General features: G+C 46.0%; 1 protein-coding gene across 1 annotated transcript in view; it reads left to right on the top strand.

Moving 5' to 3' along the window:
- The window catches only part of CELF5 (CUGBP Elav-like family member 5), a 77,440-nt gene extending 70,583 nt beyond the window's left edge, over positions 1-6,857 (top strand). Inside the window, exons 11-12 of the mRNA XM_087922667.1 lie at positions 4,416-4,559; positions 6,675-6,857. Of these exons, the coding sequence (XP_087778793.1) occupies positions 4,416-4,559; positions 6,675-6,802 (272 nt within the window). The 3' untranslated portion in view covers positions 6,803-6,857. The remainder of the gene's footprint in view (positions 1-4,415; positions 4,560-6,674) is intronic.
- Positions 6,858-12,847: the final 5,990 nt, after the last annotated feature.

Below are 12,847 nucleotides of genomic sequence, written 5' to 3'. Positions count from 1 at the left end.
ATGCGTGCCTCGATATGAGTGATATTGAGTTGGCCACGCCCACCCAGTCACATGACCCGCAAGCCATGTCCACCCAGTCACATGACCCCCAAGCCATGCCCTCCACCTAAGCCATGCCCACAGAACCAGTTGTTAAAAAAATTGAATCCCACCCCTACATGCGTCCCTACACCCATAATGCAATGCGCGCACGTCTTCCCCCCCACGCATGCGCAGCACATACCCGACAATCAGCTGGCTGGCAGGGGGCGCAAGCATGTGCAGTGGATCTGTTCCAGGCGACGGCTTGTGTGCCACCAGAAATGGCTCTGCGCGCCACTTCCGGCATGCATGCCATAGGTTCAACATCACGGAGCTATGCTATGGTTTTCTTTGTTTGGGACAAATACATCAATAAAGTCAGAAAGTACTGATCATCCAGCTTTAATACAGGGAGTCCTCAACTTACAACAGTTCATTCAGTGACCGTACAAAGTTACAACGGCAACTGAAAAAAGGGACTTATGACCGTTGTTCACAGTTTACGGCCTTTGTAGGTCACAATCGTGCAATCAAAATTCACACGCTTGGCGACTGGTTCGTACTTATGACCGTCGCGGTGTCACGTGATCCCCTTTTGCGACCTTCTGACAACCCAGGGGGAAGCCAGATTCATTTAACAACTGGGTTACATTAACTCATCAACTGCAGTGATTCACTTAACGACTGGCATGAAAGGTCGTACGGGGGGGCAAAACTCCCTTAGCAAATGCCTCGCTTCACAACAGAAATTTTGGGCTCAATTGTGATCGTAGGTTGAGGACTACCTGTGTGCTGTGCAAAGCCCGATTGTCAGGGATCCAACAAATCCACCCCCATTCAAATCATAAGTCTCTAGCCGCATCTCTCAGCGGAAAAAAAAAATGATTTATTACAAGTGGCCATGTTGGCGTTAGTTGGATGCAGCCGATATTGAAATACGTCATTCATTTCCCCCTTGACCCTGGATGTATATTCTCCAATGGGACACATCCATAGCCAAGAATCATGCTCTCCAGTAATAATCTTGCGTGCCAACAGCTTTGGGCTGCCAAGATGATTATCTGAGGCATTTAAGGAATGCACTGCTTTCCCCACTCCCTTTCTGCTGGCAGCTAAAAAGACCAAAGGAATATCTTTGTAGTTGACCCAGATAATAAGGAGAGAGAGTCCTCAATTTACAGCCATTCACTTAACTGGCCTTTCAAAGTTATGACGGACCTGAAAAAAGCAATTTACAACAGGTCCTAGAATTTACAACCCCTTGCAGTCACCCAGTGATCGTAGGATCGTATGATAAACTGGCATTCATGGTAGTTACTGCATTCCTTAATTGCAACCTTCCCAGGGGTTTTCCGAAAAACAAAGTCAAAGGGGAAAGCGAGATTCCTTTAATGACTAAATGGCTCACTTAATGACCACAGTGATTCATGTAGTGACCATTGCAAAAAAAGAGTAATAAATTGGGTGCAACTCACTTAAAAATCACATCACCTAGTGATGGAAGTTCTGATTCCGTTTGTGGTTGTTAAATCAAGGACTACCTAAGTAAAAAATAGGACTGACAATGGAAAGTTACACCAAAATGTTCCCCTGTAGGTCTGGCTAATATTTTGATCTGTCCATCAAAATGTTCCCCTCTTTACCTTTTCAATTTTTCATCATTTTGATAGCTAGGCGTTACGAAAGGCCAAGGTAGAGCTGCAGTGGGGGGAACTTAGATTTTAGGGGGTGTTTGGAAGGGGACTTTTCTTTCAATTAAAAATATTCCCGTGCAATCATTTATCCACTGAATTTTGACAGGTCTGTCTGCAAGGTCTGGTTTAAAAGGGCAGGATAATTCCCTAGATAATTCCCTAGACAATTTAGTTGAAATTGTCCACCAGATCCTGCCCATTAAACCAGTAATTCCCAACCGTGGCAACTTTAAAACTTTGAGGACTTCAACTCCCAGAAATCCTCAGGCAGGCAGCACTGATGATGTTATCTAGCTGGGTAATGAAATGTCTTCAAGAAAGCCACCAAGCTCAGAGAACACCAAGGACTCCTTCATCCCCCAATTTCTTTAAATCTATAGATATAAAAGCGAAATACCACTCACGCCTCATCACAAAAACTCCAGAACTGTAAAGCTTACAAACTTGAAATTTGACACGTATCTTCCTCTTGGCTTCTAGGTCCTCCTCCACTAACAAAGAATTATTTTGAAATGACCCATCAGAGCTTTGGTATTTCCTATATTATTATTATTAAAACGCTCTGATGCTAAGGAGTTCTACTCCCCTTCCCCACCTGAAAAGAAATCTGTTCCAAATGCAGAACACAAGCAGAGGAGAGGAGTTTCGGTTTCACTTTCACAGCACCAAGCAGCTTTGGTGCAGAACAGTTGAGCTAAGCCACGCCCAGGCTCCCTGCTGTCTCCTTGCTCACACAGCTGTTTCAGTTTCCAAACAGCCCTCAACTCTCTCACACACCTACAGGATGCTAGCCAGATGAATACTGATGGATGATGGTAGGCAGAGGCAGAATTTTTTCCCTTTATTTTCCTCCCCAAAAACTAAGCCCAGCCTCATACCGTGTTTCTCCAACAATACCCGCCCCCATAGGAAGACCCAGCATGTTTTCTAGGTATAAAATGAAATTAAGCCCCTCCCCCCAAATTTAGGCCTAGTTTAAAACATGCGAAATTGGGGGGGGAAGGCGGGGGGGAACTTGTTATTAGGAGTCCCCCACGGGCAGGTACGCCTCACCATCAGCCGTTAACACCATGGAGGAGCACGGAGGGCTCCCTTATCCCTCCCTTACCTGGGTCAGCAGGCGGGCGGTGTCGACGTGGATGTCCGGCAGCGTTTCAGCCGCTCCTCAGGCCTCTGTAGTTTCCACAGTTCCCACCAGTGCTGGCGTCTCTCTCGCCAGCGCCGTCTCCAACAACAGCATCTGAGTTGCTCCCGCTCTTCCCCCGTCCCCATAACAACAGGGGAAAAAAAGATTTTGAGGTACCTGGGAATGCCGCGTGCTGCATTTTGGTTTAATCCCGAGCGGCTGGGTGGGCGTGAGAAGAGCCGAGCGAACGTCTCTGCTGCTGCTACCCTTGGTGCTCCAGCCTCGGGATCTGCAAGTTTGCAAAAGTCCCGGTGCGCAGGCCGTTCCTGCATTCCAAGCGCCCAGGCCGAGCTGCAGCTGTCCCTCTCTCGCCAGCGCCGTCTCCAATAACAGCGGCAGCAGCGGCGGGAACCGTGGAAGCGTTTTAGCCTCTTCTCAGGTGGGGGAGCCGCCTCCGTAACTTCCATGGCTGGAACACCAAGGGTAGCAGCAGCAGAGATGCTCTCTCGGCTCTTCTCACACCCACCCAGCCGCTCGGGATTAAACCAAAACGCAGCGCACAGCACTCCCAGGTACCTCAAAATCTTTTTTTTTTCCTGTTGTTACAGGGACGGGGGAAAAGCGGGAGCGACTCAGACGCTGTTGTTGGAGACGTTAATTCACCCCCGAAAAGACGTCCTAGCCGTTTTTTCAGGGTTCAAAAAAAAAATAAGGCCCGGCCTTATTTTGTGAGAAACATGGTAGTTTTGTAGTGAAGCATGGGTATAGAGCTACTTAAAAAATATTCACATACTTCCATTTACCCATCGTTTTTTAACAGGCGTATCTGCAAGGTATGATTTTAAAAGGCAGTGTGATTTCTTTTTCTTTAGTTGAAATTCTCCACTATGGTCATAGACCCTGCCTATGAGATCCTACTCATCCTGGGCACCCTTTTTTTGAACTATTATCATCTAGTAGATGGTGCAGGACAATAAAAACAAGGACAAATAGGCTGCAAAACAGCTTCTATCCCAGGGCAGTAACTCTGTTGAATTCTACTGTATATTGCAATATGAATGCAATATCGGAGGTTTTCAATTCAGTTGTATAGAATGGGAAGAATGTGTGTTCTTGTTTTATTTTTTATATATAATGTACACTGAAGGTGGCATTTAATTTCATTGTATGAGGTGCAATGACAATAAAGTAAACTAAAATTAAACCAGTACTTCTCAACCTTGGCAACTTTAAAATGGGTGGACTTCAACTCCCAGAATGCCCCAGCCAGCCATGCTGACTGGGGCATTCTGGGAGTTGAAGTCCACCCATCTTAAAGTTTTTGGAGTTGAGAAACAATGCCTTAAACTAGGGGTCTTCAAACTTGGCAGCTTTAAGACTTGTGGACTTCAACTCCCAGAATTCCTCCTCCAATCATGTTAGCTCAGGAATTCTGGGAGTTGAAATCCACAAGTCTTAAAGCTGCCAAGTTTGAAGACTCTTTCCTTAAACTACCTTCTGATGCCATCTTTTCCTCTTCAGACAAAACCCACTTGGTGCCAACCAATACTCCACATTGTCTTTCCCAACCACAGGTCCAGAAGGCTGCAATCTCTTCATCTACCACCTGCCTCAAGAGTTCGGAGACAATGAACTGATGCAAATGTTTCTTCCGTTTGGGAATATCATTTCCTCCAAAGTGTTTATGGATCGGGCCACAAACCAGAGCAAATGTTTCGGTGAGTGAACCGTGAGGGAGGGAGGGAGGAGGGAAAGAGGAAGGAAGGAAGGAAGGAAGGAAGGAAGGAAGGAAATAAATACTTAAAATCATTCATTTTAGTGGCTGTTCGAATGGTACTGTCATGCCCCTGTTGGAATCTGATTCTGAGGGGGAGGTCAAACAGCTGACAGGGAGTGGGAGTGTGGCTCTGGTGGCTGTGGAGGAAACTGGGGAAGGGCACAGTTAGGCTGGGCATTCAGAAGAAGACCCGGCCCACTCCCTCTTCATCCTAGGACACGCAGGGAGGAACGGATAAGGGAGCAACGTGGGTTACGGGGGAGAAAAGGGCCCTGATTCCCTTCATTAGCTGCAGCTAGGAAAACAGGATATAAAGGGTGTTTGCGCACAGCTCCTTGCTGGAAGCAAAGCGTGAATTATCTTTGTCAAGTCTTATCTGGGTTCTGGCATCCTCCCAACTGTGTGTGTTTCGTTATCTTTTGAGTTCTGCAATTCCTTATCCTGCCCTCTCTTTGTTAATTGCTGCAGCGTGGTTTGTCTTGGTTTTTATTTATAATTTAGATGTACTTTTGGTTTGGACTAAATTTCTTCCCTTTAAAGACTGTTCTTGGGAGAGTTTTTTCTCCAGCCGATGATAGCTGGGCATTGGGGGCCAGGTTGGAGGAATTAAAGGGACTTTACCCACTTTTGTGACTTCGTTGCTTTTGTGCCATGCCCCAGGTCATCCCAGGCACTGAATAAAGTGACTTATGACCGTTTCTCACACTTACGACCGTTGCAGCGTCCCCATGGCCACCTAATCAAAATTCGGGCGCTTGGCAGCTGGTTCCTATATATGACTTTCACAGTCTCTCCGGAGTCACGTGACTCCCCTTTCGCGACTGTCTGACAAGCGAAGTCAGTGGGGAAACCCGATTCACTTAACAACTGCGTTACTCCCTCGACAGCTGCTGCAATTCACTTAACAACTAAGAAAGTTTGTTAAAAAGGGGGAAAACTCACTTAACAATGGTCTTGCTTAGCAGTGGAAACGTTGGCTTTGTTTGCGGTTGTTAAGTTGAGGAGCACAAAAAAAGGTTGTAAAATCGAGTCAGTCATGTTGACTGATGTCAGGGCTCCGGCAATGAACCCCATTTAAATCATGAGTGATTTATTTGGAGTTAAACATGTCCGGCATTGCCTGGGCATAGCTGACTCTGAGACACATCATTCATTGTCACCCTTGACCCTGGTTTCCCCCACTCCCACCCCCTGGGTATATCGTAATTCATATTCTCCAATGGGACACCTCCATAGCCAAGAGTCACCAATCATGCTCTCCAGTTAAAATTTTGTGTGGCAGAAATGTTGGTCACCTAGAAACTAACATTTATGGAATGCAAGCTGCCCACTGCTCCCCCCACCTCCCTTTCTATTGACAACTCTAAAAAGACCATAGAAATATTTATGAGTTGACAACTGACCAGTGTTGAGATAATTCCCCCGTTAAGAGAATGAGCGCATACAGGGAGACGTATTTGAGAGAAGTGTTTGAATAATACACACACAGTACACAGATACACTGTACAGTAAATGTAGGTTTTTACTTCCAGAAAGGTTTAAGCAAAGTTCAAGATAAGCAGTCCAAAAGTCATTCACAGGTAAATCAGTCAGTTTTTCAATCCAGGGATAATCGAAATATCAAATTCCAGTGTCAAAAACAATTCAGTGTCAGACTTACATCAAATCCAGTAATATCAGTCAATTAGAAGAAATGGAGCAACGGCAATACTTTCCAACAGAAGGAAACAGAGATACACTCTCAGACACACTCTCTTCTGAGACTGAGACTAAAACAACCCAGGTTTCTGGCTCCATCTTATGGCTGTTTGAAAAACCACACCCAATTGCAGTTTTTGCAATCTCTTAAAGATATAGTACTAAAATGTTTATCCTGGTTTATATATTTCTAACCCAAATACCTGTTAGGTGACTTATATTCCTAACAACCAGTTTCACCACTCTCATGAGTTTCAACCGGCTGCATTGTGGTCATAACTTGAGGACTAGCTTTACTTGCAAACACCTGGAGATACACGGGGTATTGCTCAATGGGTGCTCTCTTTCCTTCCTCAAGGCTTTGTGAGTTTCGACAATCCCTCCAGTGCCCAAACCGCTATCCAGGCCATGAACGGATTCCAGATCGGGATGAAAAGGCTAAAGGTCCAGTTGAAACGGCCAAAGGATTCCGGGCAACCCTACTGACAGGTGATTGGGGGGGGGTCGGGGAAGGCGAGGAAACCTAGGGTCTCGCAGGTAAATCAAGGAGTTTGAGTGCCTTGACCGATCTGCCGGAAATTATTTTGCTGCTTCTAACAAAGGTTGCTCAACCTTGCCAAATATTAAGGTATATCGACTTTATTTCCCAGAATTCCCCAGCTAGCATGCTTGGACTTCAATCCAGAATTCCCTAGGCAACGTTGGTGGACTTCAATCCCAGAATTCCTCAGCCATCATGTCTGGATTTCAATGCACAGATTCCCTTAGCCGTCACGCATGGTTTTCGATTCCCAGAATCCCTTAGCCAGCATGCATGGACTTCAACTCCCAGAATTCCCCAGCCAAGGGGCGGGTTGGGTGGGCCGGGGCCAGCCGGTTGTTTGAAATATCGGTTCGGCGAACCAGATGCAAATTTGACATCCGGTTCGCCTGAACTGGTCCGAACTGGTAGAATCCCACCCCTCTGTGTGTGTGTTTGTGTGTATGTATGTATATATGAATATAAATATATACATATGTGTGTGTGTGTGTATGCCATTCACCCGAAGCCAAGCCACACTACAAGCCCCCAATATAGGAAACACAACGTTGCCAGCCAATCAAGACAAAAAAAACCCCACTACAAAACAGACAGAAGATATTAGAAACACCAATCAAGCGGAACACAGCAAACTCTAAGACCAATAAACACAGACCAAGACTCCCGACCAATCAGGATGAAGGAAAAAACATTCTGGCACAGCAATAGGCTAGCCCCAAATTTAAAACAGAAACGGCTGTGAAAGTCTGAACACAATACAGAAGCCTGATGGTGGCAGATGAGATTCTGCCGAAACATTGCTAACAACTTTAAAAGCACAACTATAATGACGTGGGAAAATACCCGAACAAAGCTGAATACCATACACATACACACACACACACATATATATATATATATATGTTCACATACACACACATACACACACACACACACACATATTGAGGATGAACTGAGTTTTTTTTTCCTTCATGATTCTGCTGAGGGTCCAAGGCTGAGTCTGGTTTTAGGACAACAGGAATAAAAGAAACCAAAACGTTGTATAAAATGGAAAAATCGGCATGGCTAAAAGAGTGTCGGTGGGTTTGCAGTTCTTGATTGAAGGTGACAAAGTTTGCCTTCAGCTTCTCAAGAAACTCAGTCACGTTAATGGAGCCTATTTTTAATCTTCGTTTTCTTAGCGCATGTTGTGATTTCACACATCCCCATCCTGGTTTTCCTTTCGTTGCCTGTTTTCTAAAGATGAAATCGCCCAAGTGCTGCAGCTTTCTTTTCACGGAGCGGCTGCTTCTGACCAGAGGGAGGTTTCATATAAGGTTTCCAGTTCCATTCTCCACCCATCTTCCTTCCTTCCTTCCTTCCTTCCTTCCTTCCTTCCTTCCTTCCTTCCTTCCTTCCTTCCTTCCTTAATTTCTTCCTCCCTCCCTCCCTTTTCCTTTTCTTCTTCCTTCTTTCCATCATCCCCCTCCCTCCTTCCTTCCTTCCTTCCTTCCCTCCCTCCCTCCCTCCTTCCTTCCTTCCCTCCCTCCCTTCTTCCTTCCTTCCTTCCTTCCTTCCTTCCTTCCTCCCTCCCTCCCTCCCTCCCTCCCTCCCTCCCTTTTCCTTTTCTTCTTCCTTCCTTCCATCATCCCCCCTCCCTCCTTCCTTCCCTTCCTCTCGTCTCTTTCTTCTTTCCTTCCTCCTCCCTCCCTCTCACCTTACAGAATAACAGTTGGAAGGGACCTTGGAGGTCTTCTAGTCCAACCCTGTGCTCAGGCAGCAAACAGTTGTCCAATCTTGTTTTAAAAACCTCCCGTGTTAAGAGCACCCACACCTTCCGGAGGCAAGTTGTTCCACTGATTAATTGCTCAAGAAGAAACGGGTGGAAACTTATTAAAGAGAGACCCAACCTAGAACTAAGAAGAACTTTCCTAACTGTGAGAACAATTAAACCGGTGGAACGGTTTGCCTCTAGAAGTTGTGGGTACTCCATCAATGGAGGTTTTCAAGAAGAGATCAGACAGACATTTATCTGGGATGCAATATGGCCTCCTGCTCAAGGACCGGGTTGGACTAGAAGACCTCCAAGGTCCCTTCCAGCCCTATGTGTCTATGGTTCCTATCCAAAGGTTGCATTGAACTGTCGGAAGAAATGTATATCTGGGTTCAGTTCCAAGCGGGAAGAAAGACACTGGAAACATGGAGGCCGTTTGGAAAGATGGTTTAATGGTGGACAGGAGCTCTTGGGCGAAGAAAAGGGAAGGGATGTCTCTGGGTTTTATGCCCGCTCTGGGCTTTGAACTTCCTGGGGCACAGGAAGAGTATCCTGATTGGTTGCTGTCAGAGATCATAGCTAGCTCTGTAGGTTGTCTGTGTGCTACGTTTGGTTGAAACTTGCCGCTTGATGCAATGAAGGGCAATGAAAGGGTTCTGCCCGAAGGGGGGTAGATCTTTGTTATGTAGAATAGACCGGCCCAGGCCTTAATGGCCCATTAAAAAAGGTGGGGTGGGGGGAGCGGGGGCTGAGTTTCTGCCTCTCCAGAGTTTCTACTTCTCTTTTAGGGGGGAAATATTCTGTCTTTTAAAACATACCCTGAAATATTTCATTTTTCTAGGAGAGAGGGGTGGATTTGAACTCCGAACAGAACGATAACCGGGCATCGAGCTTCCAAAAACCCTTAAGCCTTCTTCTCTCCCCTTCTTCTTCTTTTTCCAGGAATCCATCCGGTCTCGAGCCCCCTTCCTCTGTTTTGATTGCAAGAAGAACTTTCAAAAGTGGCTTCTCGTCTTCTTTGTGCCAACGGGTGGGATGGGATTTGGGGGTGGGGGAGCTGTGGGGGGGTGCAGGGAGGGACGGGGAGAGAGGGAGGGTGGGTGAAAAACAAAGAAAACACACCACGGCCAGCATCTACTGGGGGAGATAGACGTCAACCAGCCCGCAGGGGGTGTGAAAACAGGGTCTCATACCACATTGCAAAAGAGCTGCCGTCTGTCTGGACCAATCGAAACCTTTTTAGCTGGACCAACTGGAGCAGGTTTTTTTTTTTTTGTAGTGCCAGCCTATTAATTTAAAAAAAAAAAAAAAGAGAGAGAAAAGAAATGTACATAGGAATAGAAAGAGTATATCTATACATATATAGCATATATAAATATATATTACAGGCGCTCTATTTTTTTTAAACCTTGGAAACGAGGAAAAAAAAAGAAAAAAAAAAAAAGAAAACACCGGGACCAAACTTTTAATTTTGTTTTTGTTGTTTTGTTTTGTTTTGTTAAATCTTCAGCTGCCAGCTGAGGACTGATAGGAAACGGGACTAGGGTTTTTAAACGCTCGGCCTTAGCACAACCTCGAGGCTTGGCCTGCTCTTGGAAAAGAGAAAAAAAGAGAGAGAGAGAGAGACAGAGAGACAGAGAAAGGAGATTTCTGCAGCTTCTTCGGAACGGAGGAGGGAAAAAAAGTCTCCCCAACATTTTTTGTTGTTGTTTCCAACCCTGGCATCGTTCCAGGAGCCTGGACAAGGTTAACGGGCGGTATCGTCGTTCTCCGTCGAAACGGAAGGAATAAAAAACAACAGCCCGAACAAACTGGAGAAGGAGGCCTGGCATTGTCATTTTCGAAAGTTTCCAGACAGGAAGAAAGTGCCTTTGCGGCAGCACAAAATTTTGTTGTTGGTTTTTTTTTTGTTCGTTTTTGTTCGTTTTTTTTAAAAAAAACAGGCTCCGTTTTTCTCCGTAGCCAAATATTCCTGACCAAAATGGAGGGCTAACCACGAAACTCCGCAGGCTCAGAAACCGACGCCGGTCTCTCAAAAGACTCCTCCTCACAACTGCCTCGAGGAACGGGCGCTGAACTCTGGGGGGTGGGGTGGGGAAACGGGACTGTCCTGCAGAGCGGCCGATGTTTTTGAGGGGAGCGCCGGCTCCTGAATCCGAGAAGATTTGGGGGTTTTAGGGTCCGTAGGGCCCCCCCCTTGGGCCACTTCTGCACTTCGCCGCAGGAGTCCACCGTATGCAACCGATGTGATCTCTGTACGTATGTATCTTATCCACGCCACACAGCATAGAGACTTTGCACAGGTTCATTAAGAGACTGAAAACCCAACCAGCGGTGGGATTCAACCGGTGGAACAACTGGTTCGGTGACCGCGTGCTTCGCGCGCAGCGTTTTTTTTAAAAAAAACGCCCATTTTCAACTCTCAAACTTACCCTCTGCTGCAGCCCCGGTGAGTAAAACAGCTGAGGCGCGGCCGTCGGCTGCGCCGTGCAAATCAGCTGGGCTGCAAACCATGGAAATATAGGACAGACTAGGGCTGGTGTGGGTGGGTGGGGCCAACTAATCGCCGGAACTACCGATTCATGCAAACCGGTCCGAACCGGCTGAACCACCCCTGAATTTGACTCCCTACCCCCATATTCCACTGCATTTTAAGTGCACGCTGCACCTTCTTCCTGTTCCCTTCTGGCTCCGCTCACCCTTCCCCAAATTTTCTCTGCTTTCTGGCTTTTTTTGTCATTCCAACCCTCCCATCTTTTCTGTCAAGAGATCCAACCAAGCTCGCTTTGGGGATGTGTGCAAGCAGCCGGATCTCAACAAGGCCTTCCTCCTTTCCCAACTACACAGGGGTAGAGTGCCTCTGGCATGGAGGTTCCGTTTAGCGGGCAGGCCCAAGAGCTGTGAATACTCCTTTCCCATAAGTATGTCTCAATCTGTTTTTTGTTTTTTTAGCAAACAAAATTCAGAAGTCCTTTTCTTTATTCTCTAAAAACTGTTTGAGATTTAAGATCTGTGTCTTAAATTTAATCGCGCAGTGGTGGTACCAACTGAAGTGCTCAGCTGGATTACGGAAAGCAATGTTTCTCAACCTTTGCAACTTTAAGATGTGTGGACTTCAGCTCCCAGGATTCTCCAGACATCATTTGTGGACTTCAGCTCCCAGAATTCTCCAGACAGCAATGTGAGAATTCTAGGAATTGAAGTCCATAAATGCTGGCTGAAGAATTCTGGGAGTCCTTAAATGCTGGTTGGGGGATTCTGGGTTTTAAAGTCCATAAATGCTGTCTAGAGAATTCTAGAAGTCCTTAAATGCTGACTGGGGGATTCTGGGTGGTAAAGTCCACAAATGCTGGCTGAAGAATTCTGTGAGTTGAAGTCCATAAATGCTGGCTAGAGAACTCTAGGAGTCCTTAAATGCTGGCTGGGGGATTCTGGGAATTGAAGTCCATAAATGCTGACTGGGGGAATTCTGGGTGTTAAAGTCCACAAATGCTAGCTGGAGTATTCTGGGAGTCCATAAAGGCTGGCTAAGGAATTCTGGAACTCAAAAGTCAACAAATGCTAGCTGGAGTATTGTGGGAGTCCACAAATAGGAAATTCTGGGAGCTAAAGTCCACAAATAGTGACTGGGATATTCTGGGAGTCGAAGTCCATCTTAAAGTTGCTGAGGTTGAAAAACACTGACATAAAGAATGGAGGACATGATAGAAACGGATGAAATGTGAATTCTTATTTATCCACCCTGCCTTTCCTAAGCGTTTTTTCCCATCCTGTCCCATCTCTAAGCTTGCATTTTTCTATCTTGTTCCCAATCACCTGTCTCCTCCACCCACTTCTCATCCCCCAGGCGAGTTTCAGATGTAAAGCACATTTAAAATAGAGCTTAGCGTCTACGGTGCCACAGCAGGTCCCACCCGACCTTCTAAGGGGAGCCATTTTGACCAAAAAAAAAAAAAAAAGGTTTCTCTTTTCTTCCTGTTTTTTTTTTTAATGGCTACACATGATCTTCTCTTGAGCTGGTGTGAAGAATGCCAGGACCGAACTATATACTTAAGACATTCCTGTTATATCGTGTGTGTGTGTCTGTGTGCGCGCACGTGCTTGGGAGAATGTTTGTGTGAATGATGGTGGTGTTGTCACTGAGGATGTAAATGAGGAAATATGTCCCTTGGATGGCTTGTGGAGATGAGGAAAATATGTCCCTTGGATGACTTGTGGACTTCAACTCCCAGAATTC

Source organism: Pseudonaja textilis, chromosome 1 (assembly GCF_049901715.1).
Source record: "Pseudonaja textilis isolate UNSWEBS1 chromosome 1, rPseTex1.2, whole genome shotgun sequence".
Lineage (NCBI taxonomy): Eukaryota > Metazoa > Chordata > Lepidosauria > Squamata > Elapidae > Pseudonaja > Pseudonaja textilis.
Note: the sequence above shows the minus strand (reverse complement) of the source record. Positions and strands in the feature narration are given on the sequence as shown.